Source organism: Poecilia latipinna, unplaced genomic scaffold (assembly GCF_001443285.1).
Source record: "Poecilia latipinna isolate Pla-1442-1.1 unplaced genomic scaffold, P_latipinna-1.0 Scaffold958, whole genome shotgun sequence".
NCBI classification, from domain to species: domain Eukaryota; kingdom Metazoa; phylum Chordata; class Actinopteri; order Cyprinodontiformes; family Poeciliidae; genus Poecilia; species Poecilia latipinna.
This window is the reverse complement of record NW_015113574.1, coordinates 36,377-48,700: the sequence shown is the minus strand read 5'-3', so window position 1 is coordinate 48,700 and position 12,324 is coordinate 36,377. Positions and strand designations below refer to the sequence as shown.

General features: G+C 37.9%; 1 protein-coding gene across 1 annotated transcript in view; it reads right to left on the bottom strand.

Moving 5' to 3' along the window:
• The window catches only part of tnk2b (tyrosine kinase, non-receptor, 2b), a 58,973-nt gene extending 48,922 nt beyond the window's left edge, over nt 1-10,051 (bottom strand). Inside the window, exons 1-2 of the mRNA XM_015049737.1 lie at nt 9,789-10,051; nt 2,957-3,118 (exon numbers count right to left, since the gene is read on the bottom strand). Coding sequence (XP_014905223.1) covers nt 2,957-2,998 — 42 coding nt within the window. The 5' untranslated portion in view covers nt 2,999-3,118; nt 9,789-10,051. The remainder of the gene's footprint in view (nt 1-2,956; nt 3,119-9,788) is intronic.
• Between the last annotated feature and the right edge of the window lie 2,273 nt (nt 10,052-12,324).

The following is a 12,324-nucleotide window of genomic DNA, read 5'->3' as shown; positions in this document are numbered from 1 at the left end:
AAAAAATATATATATATATATATATATATATTTTTTTTTTTTTTTTTTTTTTTTTTTTAATAAAAGTTACACACTGCAGCTTTAAAGCACACACACTTCCCCAAACACTCTGCTTCCAACAGTCAGGAAACAGCAACTTTCTCAATACCCGGTTGCTATGGAGACTCACCGGAAGTTCCCCTTTTTTGCGGTTTTACAATCTCCTGATCATTTTTACTCAGGATTTGCATACATAACATATGAATATCTACTCATTAACAGCATTGAAATATAATCTTACACTTAGTTCTTTCAATTACGGGGGAGATTTATCGAATCTCTGTTATTTCGACAACATATACTCAGCGTGCATCCCAGACATTACCTTATTTTGTGGCTTATTTTTACACAGATACACAGTGTTGAAACGAAATCCATGGAATCGTTCCCTCCTTCAGCCAGGGGGCTCTAGAATGCCGATGTCACAAGGTGATCTATTACAGGGAGACTCAATGAGGAAACTCGATGCATTTAACGGCGCAGCTAACACACAATGCACCGGAAGGCAACGCACAGCTCACTGCACCGCAGGGGGCGACTCAAACACAATGCCTGTCTATCTGCTGGGAGAACCAGAAAAACGACGGGATAACGACAAAACCAAAAGGAAAAGATGAGAAAATCCATCAGCGAAAATGAAGGGAGAAGGACAGACGGCAGGTTGACTGGAAACCCTGGCGGTGGGTTGGAAGAGGGAGGAAAGCGGGGTTATGGTGTGAAGCTCATGGTTAAAATAACACTATGTTCTCTCTCTCTCGCCCGCCCGCCGAGAGGCCGGCTCTCCCCGGCGTTCTCCTCTGTCTGGGCGTCTGAGGCCACAAAAAGCACGCTCACTGATCACCGCTGCTATTCTGGGAGATCCGCCTGAGCTCCGGCTTCCGTTCACTCAACAATCCTGCAACTTTCAATCTGCTGTCTGAATCATTTCAGTTCACCAGGGCTGCAACTAGCAGTTGTTCTAGTCATCGATTGTTTGACAATTTATCAATTAATTGGATAAGTGTCCTGCAGATTTTTCATTTGAGCCCGTTTTATACAACATTAGAAATGGGTTAAAAGATGCAACTAAACAATTCAATTTATTTTTAAATAAGAAAATAAATATCTTGTTGCCTAAAATGAAATAACACGTGTACGCTTTAGTGTACGCTTGATCATTTGTTGCAAAGGATGAATCTGCAGCCAAAAAACAAACTTCGACCAACACGTGGAAAGTTTTTCTGCTTGACTTATCAACAGGTGTTTAATGTGAGATTTTTTTTCCTTCTTTTTACAGAGTTTGAACCGGATGAAGCTAAACCTCAAGTTCTGAGTAAAACATTTACAAAGAATGTTTTGTTTGTTTTGTTTTTTTATCTGAAATGTATATACTTTTGTACAGGTTTGGCTTAACTTTTCTGGGTGTGTGTTTTTTTCCTTTCAGAAAATTGCCATTTTTTGAGTCTATATCCAGTTAACTAAATTAATTGACTTTTACTACAATAATTGATTCATTACGATGAATTAACCTGTTTTTTAATGATTAATCTTTTCAGCCGTATTTACAACCATGTGCTACTTTGTGCTGGTCTGTCTGTGAACACCTTTACAAGCCACTGCACACATAACCGAGGGAGATTTATAGCCGCCAATTAACCCTGTTTGGACTGTGGGTGTCAGCAGTGCTAACTGCTAGCAACATGCAGTCCTGTTTAGAGCCCAGCAGTAATAATGAGGTCAGTCATGCTCTCATACAGCAGTGTCATACTTCAGTAGAAGTTAAACAGCTTCCCCGGTGTGATACAGCTGGGATTAACCCTCATCTTGAATTTTTTTTGTAGCGCTGCATACAGAATAAATGTCACTTTGGAACAATACTTAGAAGGCTAATAAAATTCAAGCACCATGGATTAATGCTGTCCATCCCAGTAATACATTGTTCTGTTGGATGGACTCCAATTGCCTTAAACTCCAACATAAAATGGATTAAATTAATAGTAATAAACATCAATTATTTTTAAGGCTGAAACAATTAATCAGATTAATCATCATTAATTGATTATTGGTCTGATGTCTATGCTTTTCTTTGTATGCCCTAAAAAAATATCTTGGGAAAACAAAAAGGGATTCCTAGATTTTTGAAATAATTGCCAACTAATTGATTAATAAATTAATCGTTAACTGGAGTGTTCATTCAAAATGGGTCATTTTGCTGAGAAAATAAAAATCCCTCAGAGCAGCAATTAAGCCAAAACCGCACAAAAATACACATACATTTTGCATTCAAGATTAAAAACACCTTTGTCTGCAAATATGTTTTAACCCAAACTCTCCAGTTGGCACAGTTTTAACTTCACCCACTTCACATTTACTAAAGAAATGCAGTTATTGCATTCTAGGCAAAACATTTCAATTTTCTTATAAAAAAAAAAAAACGAATTGAATTACATGGTTTGGAGGGGAGTGGGGGCTGCAAAAAAGGCTAAAGTGGTGAAATGAAAAATCTGTGGAATGTGTTTTCTAAATTTGCTTGTCAGAAAGTCGATAGATTAATTAGTTACTAAAACAATCAGATTCAGCCCCAATTATTTTCCACTGATTCCAAGATACAAAATCCCAACAGTAAGATTCATGCAGTTCTCAATTCATATTGAGTGTTTCGGTCACTATAGTTTCTACAGTCACATTATGCCCTTCTCACCTTCCCCGATTATATATTAGCTTTCTCTGTTCACACACACACACTGGACAGCACACAGAAGGCAAGACATCACGTTTCACATACACAAAGACAAGAGCCTGTCTCCGTACCGTGTGACGTAAACGCAGCATGTAGTCACACCTGACTCCACTGAACAATCACAGCTGCCGATAGCTGTCTGGTTGGTTGAATACATGATCATATTTTAATGTGTACACATGCACTTGAGCTTCATACCTGGAATATTTGAGCCTCAGAAATCTTGTTTTCTTTCAGCATCTGCTCCGACTGGCAGCAGGTCGGCCGTATTGAGACGAAGCTCCCAGTCCGCCGAGGCGACCTGAACTGGTGTTCATGGTGCCTGAAGGTCGGAGCGCGGCCGCGTCATTTCTTCTGAATCTATTGACGAACAGAAATCCAGGAGTTTTTATTGTTGGAATTGCTTTGGGAAAAAAGAAAAAAATAAAAAATAAAAAAATAAAAGCACAGAAAATGAATTTCTCCTGCTGGTTTCTGACTCGGCATGGAGCTAAAGGGTCACTTCACTATTATTTTGGGGCATTTGGACAAACATTACACCATTTTAGAATCAGCTTGTGTGTTTTTGTTGTTCGAAAAATGTCCATTCAAATTTTGATATTATTTAGATAATGTAATACTAAAACATAAACAACATCCCTTTTCTTTCTCTCTTTCTTTATGTTTAATGACTGTTCACAATTGCCTAAAGTTTTGTAGCTGATTGTTCTCAAATATCTCATCAATGACTCAGTTATTCATTGGTCACCATTTTTTAAATCCTAAAATGTGATCTATTTTTCAATCATTATTCTAAACTATATTAAAAATTATTTATTGAAATGTTATTTGACATGTTCATCTTTCTGGCTGGATGACAGTCAAATTTATCTAAAGCTAGCGTAGCAGGGCTAACTAAAGTCAGACTTGAGGAAGCACTTATGCTAAACAAATGTAATAATTATTGAGAAAAGAGAATAAAAGCAAGAAAAATCATTCTAACAGTTGATGTCTCTTTACATATGTTTGTAGCGTTGTCTGTTGGTTTGCAAAGTGAATAACCGACCAGAACCTATCATGGCATGGAAAAGTTTTGGAAGCCCTGATTTAATCCCAAAACTACTACAACTATATTTATTATGAAAATGAAACAAAGTAATAGTAAACTGTATATTCTGTGTGGAAAAATACAACCGTAAGATTGAGACCAATACACCACCCTGAATAACCTCACATCTTGAGAGTGTCTTTACAGACACCAAATCCTGAAAACACAACTGAGAACATCAAGTTCCGCCCGACTGAATGACAGGCTGCGGCAGCGTCGGGACCGGAAGCAACTCCCAGCCCTGTGAAGTGACTTTGACATTATTCTGACTTAGGTCTGGGGGCTGGGGCTGGAATGCCTGAGGGGCCCTGTGCAGGAAAGCACAGAGTGAATGAAACAAATCGGTCTCGCTCAGACACACGAGGACGCGGCCCACCCACCAGCACCGAGCAATGTAGCTGACTGGAACCCTCAGTTTCAGAGGAGAAGCCCACAACAAGGAGAAACACCAGGCTATTCTTCCCCTCCACCCCCCACAGGCTTGACAATTGAACCCTTTGTCTCCTTTGTTTGGGACAAAATGGACCAGCGAGGACCGCAAGAGGACAGAGGGACGCACCAATCACACAAATACGAAACTTTAGAGCAGGGGAACTTTTAAGTGATGACCAGCCACTTTGCTGTCAATTACTCATCGACAAACCCATGAAACGTATTGTTCTACCGAAAACGATCGATGCCAGCGGGTCTCGGATTTTAGTTACGCAACTGTCAGAGGGAGATTGACGCTTCATCCCTTCCCTGGCACAGGAAACCCTGTCCACTTAGGGAGCGAGACAGGCTAAAAATAACACGTACACACGCACACAATGGGCCTCTTTAAAAGACTCCATATGTATGAACAGAAATAGCATTATCCATAGTGAGTAAATATGTGCTGCTTTTTTAGGTTTAATTGACAACAGTTATTTATAGCCGAGCGATATGGACTTACAATTTTATCACAATATTTTGTGGCATTATTTTGCGTTTTCTTTTTAACATGACGTGGAATTTATTGGAACAACAATAAATCAAAATTCTTATAAGAAACTGATAGCAATAAATGATGAACAATAAAACAGTGAGAAAAAGTCTAAAATGAACAATTCCAACAATATGGACAATGGGATTTTTTTCAGCATTACTTACTTGGAATTAACTGTGACAACAATAAATCAAAAAAAATTTTAAGAAATGTATCATGATAAATGTTTTACCCGGCTGTATATTAAAGTTTGTGACTTAAGAAAGGAATGCCACTCAAGTTTGACTAAGATGTGTTGTGCTGTTTTGCAGCTTTGCTTGCTTTTGTTACATAATCAAATTTGCCTTTAGTTTATTGATGCTCACAGCCATCACTATACAATAACTCTTTTGAATTAATGAGTTACAACAACATTAAATTTCTCTTTGGGATTTTTAATTTGAATTAAAGCCCTCTAGTTCTGCTGAATAATCAAACTGTCCTGTTCTCTTTCACCGCCTTCTGGAAAAACTTCCGGCTCCAGTATCAGACTGGAGTTGCCTCATAGACCGTTTGCGTTGCTCCGAGTCATCAAGTGTTTGTGCAGGAAGGTGGCCCAACACCCCTCCAGATTGACTTCCTGTTGGGAAATTGCCCACTGAACGAATCTGGCACGGCTCCAGCTCCTCTAACCGCATGTCGGGCGCTGAGCCACTACCGGCAGAGCATTTCCTCTCAAACGCATCCGACGTCTTCCAAATCAGCCGTAATCACGGCGTGTGTTGGAACATGTTGAGGAGACGTTGCCGGCTCTTTCACTTCCCCCGTGGGGGGGGGAGTCATCATAATAATTACACCTCTGGGGTCATTAGTGCTCTGTTTACAGCTTACCAAGTGATAGTAATATGAAGTAATCAGTGATAATTCTTGTCCTCCCCAACTTCCTGGGGAGAAAGTTGCTCGAACCGCAAATCAAACCTCAACAATCAGTGAGCCTCAGGGTGCGCAAGCAGAATTGCAGCTTGACGAAATGCAACCCTGAATATTTGCCAACATCTTATCAGTCTTTGTGTGAAAAAAGCGAGCAGTATTTGCCCTCTAAAAGTCTCAACACTCGCCTTAAGGATATTTTATTATAGCCATAAAAATGATCCACTGCCCGTCTGCCCTGAGGGGGAGCAGCATGACTGACTTTTTGTCTCCAAATGTGCTCTATTGCATTTACGTCTCATGACTGTCAGCCTCGTTCCACAAGTTCGGTAATTAAAGAAACATCCCGCGCATAATGAAATTAGAGTCATCTTCTGACTTCAGACGCCGAGTCGACTCGGATTCTGCCCGGCTCGGCTGCGGTCCAGCACTGCGAATGTATTTTATATTGAAAGAATTTTTCCACCCCCCTCTTTTTGACCTAGACGTGCGAGCTGTAATACCTGAATGGTATGACTCACATCTACCTCCACGCAGCCCAATTATCTTAGGCTTTCCTTGAGATAAAGTAAAATAGCTGTGACCCCCACCTCCAGGCTAGCTGGTTGGGATGAATCATTGGCTCCACGGTAGGAGCAAAAAAAATAAAAATAAAAAATTTTATATTCCTACAATATGTGTAATGATTGACGGCAGAGCAATGAGGTGCTAAAGACTTAATCCAGTGTCGGCAACACTTAACTTTCCATCCAGTCTGACATCGAGTTGAGTTACTTTTAAAGACAACGTGGCAAAAAAATTAAAATAAAAATAATAATGTTTAGATGTATAAAGCTAGTAGAGACCTCAAAACCCTGCAAATTTCAGTAAAGGATGATTTTGCAAAAAAACGTCTTTCACAGAAACCAGGGTTTCTGCAGGTTTCACCAACTCAAATTTAAGACCTTTCAACTTAAAACCTGGCTACTTAGCCTGCAAGGGTATATTAGCCGCTAGTTAGCAGTACCCTCAACCGCCTCGAGTCACAGAACGCCATGAAGATGCACTGCAAGACTTTTGCACAACGGAGAAGTCCAGCGAGAAAAATCCCCAACATATAATAAATTAGATTAAGTAGTTCTGCAATGACAAAATTTGAGATTTGTAATTAATATATTTAGAGCCAACTTACATTTTTCTATAAATTTAAGACATTTTTAAGGCCTTCATTTTAGATACATGAATTTATAACATTTGGTAACACTTTATTTGAAGGGGGTTGAATAAGACTGACATGACACTGTCATAAACACCTGTCATGAACATGAATAAGCCTTCATGAATATTTATGACTGTTGTCAAAGCGTCATTCGGTAAATTATGACACTTTTAATACAAAGTTGACATTATTCAAAATGTCTTTGTTATGACAACTTGACATTAACCAAGAAATCATTACTGATATAAATTTGTTATAAAAGTATTACTGATCGCACTTTAAAAATGAGGTATCTTTATGTTATTAAAGGTAAAGTTTAAACAGTAATGATTTCTTAGTTAATGTCAAGTTGTCATAACAAAGACATTTTGAATAATGTCTACTACGTATTAAAAGTGTCATAATTTACCGAATGACGCTTTATGACAACAGTCATAAATATTCATGAAGGCTTATTCATGTTCATGACAGGTGTTATGTCATGTTTATGACGGTGTCATGACAGTCTTATTCACCCCCCTTCAAATAAAGTGTTACCTAACATTTTAAGGATGCGCGCTTTGAAAACATTTCTGCAGAATTAAGGCACCTTTTAGCTGCCTCCATGTATTTTGTGGATCAGGTTTGCATCAGCTGACTTGTTTAGGTCTAAGCTAGCTTTGCCGGGTCAAGACAGTGATGACGTATGGTTTGTGCGAGCACCCCCATTTAAAAGCAAGCAGAACAGAACGGGATGTTATGTAACTAAACTTCACAAGATGAGATAAAAATATTGAGTTCATGAGAACAAGATCTTAGCATTACGTTCAAGAAAACCTTAAATCTATGCTGGAAAAAGTTATTTCTTCTGGATTTTGCCACAAATTCAGCAAACAAATTCAATGTTCATCTCGTCAGGCCTTAAGGCAGTGCTTCAATGATCCATGGTCCGCAGTACAGCATTTCTCATTTGCTATTGATATGGTGTGCTGGGATTGTGGTGTGGCTCAATGTACCCCTAGACATCCAGCCATCAGTTGTTATGGCAATAGTTTCTATTTCTTTAAGTGTCTGAACAACTAGCACTACCTACATATTGTTCATATTTTGTTTTTCACTCTCTTGTCATTTATTGTACTGGGAACCCAACATGTTGCCAAAAAGACGGTTTAAGAGTAGCTGGTTCAGCTTCTGTAACAACTTCATCACATGAAGTCTGGCAAGGCAGTATTCACTTCAATGAGAAGTATCGTGACGTTTCAATGTCACCAAAGTTGAAATACTTTTGCAAAGTACTGTATGTTGGCTGTCTTTCCATTGACTTAAACTGTTTTCACACCATTTACTCCAGTTTTACTTCCGACTACATCCCAAAGGCGAACCACTGCAGCAGGTCAGACGGTAGAAGCAGCACTGCCTCTTTAGCCACATCACAGAGTCACTATGTGAGATAAACACAGCCCAACTTCAGCCATCATCACGCGACACAACTTTGAACCAACAAGAAGAAAACAAGTTCTTTTTTCAACATTAATGACAACATTAACGTCACGAAGAAAACAAATCCCAAAGGGACTTCATTAACCACCTGGAGCAGAGAGACCTGGCATGAAAGATAGTAGGTCAGCTTGGTCTCGTTTAAAAATAAACTACACCAATAAAAAGATTGTTATGCTCAAATGGCTTTCATAGCACTGAAAATAAAGCTATAAAAGATTGCTGACAGATCTGGAGATAAGGGGAGAGGTGAAGTGGACATGTATTTGTGGTAAGAGCAGAGAGCCGTGGATAAGGAGCAACATGTCTGGCAGGCATGTTGGAAGAAATTGAATTTGCTGAATTAAAACCCTAAGAGTCTGCTTAACTGTGGTGACGATCTTTCTAGACTCGTCTTGGATTATATCTGTGACATACGCATGCCGAAGTGGCAGGACTTAGTGACCCAACCTTGAAGAAGAAGAAGAAGAAGAAGAAGAAGAAGAAGAGTGGCCATTTTCAAAACCTTATTGAAAAAAAACAAAACAAAACAAAAAAATCACATAGCAAAATCTTTTCTATTAGTTACAGTGGCCAAAGATCCATCTCTCTGCCCAGCTTGTATTTAATGAGCCAGATGGGTTTAAAGAGAAGCAGCAAAACACAAATTAGGTGGATTTATTTATGTTTTTTGTAAAGAATCTGTTTATGTCATTCATTTACAGTTTAAAATGAACATTTCACATGTTTACAAAAACAAAAGTTCTGAATGAAAATGTGTTTTTTCTTTTGATAAAAGCATTAATGAAAAAGCAATGTCACTTTTACAATGTAACTGCAACTAAATAAAAAATTTAAAGCCTTTAATAAAAATGTATGCCTCTAATCATTTTAGGTTAAATGATGCGTTTAAGCTAAAATGCATCTAATAAAACTGCACAATAATCCACAACTTTGTCACTCTATACTGCTGTATAATAGACATACAGCTTTTATCTATCTTTTTTTTGTTTAAATCAAGTATCCTCAGTTAAACTCTCTTCAGCCTGAGGGCTATTTTTGATGACGTTTTATTGCTAAGAATTGCTTGATTTCACCTTTAGGCGCCTCAGTTTGCGGGTCAACTCGTGTTATCATGGATACTCGAGCACCTGTGCACCTTTACAGTTGGGTGAAACCATAATAAGTTCATTAGGTTAAAGTTGGCTTTAGTTGTGTAACAAAACACAGTGGGGGTTCACCTGACCCACAGGTGACAGCAGCTTTCGCCTGCTGCCTCCAACAGTCGCTATCATGTTATCAAAACTTGCGCTTGCCATTTTTCCGTGTTAGTTTCAACAGAAAAGCATAGTTTCATATGTTAGAAAAGAAGAGGGCGTTCTGAGTTTTAAACTCGCTCTTGAATGACTCCTACCTGTCAATTTCGGCTGCAGACGCTTGCTGTCACTTTCCGGTTCTCCACTCTGCTTTACCACTCCAAACAAACCACTGACTGCGGACTGACAAGTCCTGACATCCCGCTAAAAGCTTTAGGTTCCCGGTCAGAGGCCCTAATGAAGCTCGGTAAAGATTTGTGCTGCGTTTAATGCTGCCCTCGCTCACCAGCGCGAGTTTGAATACTCTGCCTGCTGGCGTCGCTTCTATTCACGCTTTGTACGGCACAGAGATCGTCTATAAACATGAAGATGCGTCACTCCAAAAATCAAAACTGAACCTGCTCCTGTATTTATTTCTTTAAATTTAGGTTTGGCCTAAGGTTGTATAAGACCGTAAGAAGAAATTAATCTGGAAATCCAATCCATTATAAAAATCAAAATTTTAATTCCACAGATGTTAGAGTTGGGAGTTGTTTGCAAACTGATTTGACAAGCTTTTCTTGGGTGGAGTTCAACATATTCAACTCTGCTACTCAAACTTTCACTTAAAATGTGGCACCACCTAAGGAGGCATAAGTAGGTGGTTAAACAATATGATAAACTGCCATGAAGAATTGTTTTGAAAGAAAAATATATGTAACACAAATGTCCTTGATTTTTGTGACAGGCTCCTGCTGGCCTTAAGCTACAGCTTTGCTTGCTTATGCTGGCACAGTTCGTTATTAGCAGTTTCATGTAATTGTTTTCCTGATGCAATATATTTAAAAGAAAAAATCACATTGTTGTGTATAAATACTGTGGGGAAAAAAATTGAATCCTCACCAACATTAAAAGTAAAGTGAGAGCTCTGCTTTTATATATATATATATATATCTTGGCCAGTCGTAAAGGAGAATGTCAAACATTAAATAAAAAAATTACGAATTTGATACACACAAAAAGCTTGATTCAGTTTCTTGATTCAATTTTCAGGTTTCACTGTTTTCAAATACATTATCTCACACCATTTTTACAGAGAGCAATTGGATATTAGACTATTTTTTAAGAACAAAACCCTAAAAGAAAACCCCCTTAAAACGTTTGCAGTCTATGGGAGCAATGCTCCTTCTGAAACCATGATTTAGAAATTGTGACGCAGGATCCAGTTGACGGAATCCGTCAAACTCAAAGGTTTACTTTGTCTCCATCACCTGGTCAAATCTTGCCACTACAATTTGTTAGATTCTCCGTCAGAATGGGAGACAGTCAAAAATAAAAAAGTTAATGATTTTAGGTATGAAATGATCAGGTAACCCATTAATATTAACAATAAAATTATGTTTTAGTAATTAATCTGGGGCTGAAATGATTAATCGGATTAATTGTGATTGTTGAAATAATCACAACTAATTTAGGAATTGAAAGTTAAGAGACATATGGACTCAAAACAAGGCCGTTTGCTGAAAGAACAGTAAATACAAAACTGCACAAAGAATCTTCATATTTTACATTGTGGATAAAGAACATAAATTCTTTGCTTGTAAAAAAATAAAAAAAATAAAGCGAAGACATGTTAAGTGACTTTTATTGCAATAAAAATGCCCAGCAAAGCCTGCTTACACACAATCAAGGGAAGAAAACAAGGTTAAGCGATTTCCAGACAAATTCATTGATTGAAGGAATTTTCTAGAATTCGTGAATTTTTTTTTTTTTTTCAGGCTCAGATTTGCAGCCTCAAACAGAGCCATTATCAACCTTTAAAAATCAATTTATGTCAGTTTTGGTTTAGTGGAGAAGCATCTTTGCTTTCTGATTCTAAAACAATGTGCCGTTTTTCCCCCACAACAATCATCTTAAACGTAAAGTTTAATTCCAGGATGTTGTAACAGCTGCTTACAGCAGTAACTTTAGATTCTGGCAAGAAGAAATAAAAAAAAATAATAATAATAAAAAAAATAAAGAAGAAACCTAAACAAGAAAAGCCTTTTACCTTCTAAAATTACATTCAATTTTTATAGTGAAGTTATAAAACTTAAAAAGGCACAAAAAGAAAATGGCAAAGAATTTTCAAATTGAATGAATCATTAATAAAAATCAGAAACCACAGGAATACCAGACCAGTGATGTAACCACGCGGGTCCCAAGTGTTTGTGACAGACTTCTGCATACATCAGAATATTTCCTGTATCAGCTCGAAAAAAAAAAAAATATATATATATATATATATATATATATATATATATATATATGTATATTTAAAAAAAAAAAAAAAGACGAGCCGGCCAAGAAATTGATTTGATTAACAACACACAGAGAGAGAAAGAGAGGATACAGGAGAGTAAGCGACATGTATGCATAGCTATCAACTGTATTTACACATTATGGGAAACACTGTTCCCGATAATTACAAAAGAAGAAAAAAAAAAAAAAAAAAAACATCCACCCCTACAGTGAAATATGGAGGGCACTGCCTCCGATACGGACACACGTGCTGGTAGACAAAAACTACCTCCTTCTGTTTTTTTTTTTCCACATTATGGAAAACGCTGCTCCCGATAATGCTCTGAGGACGAGAAGAGCGCATGAACCCGAGGG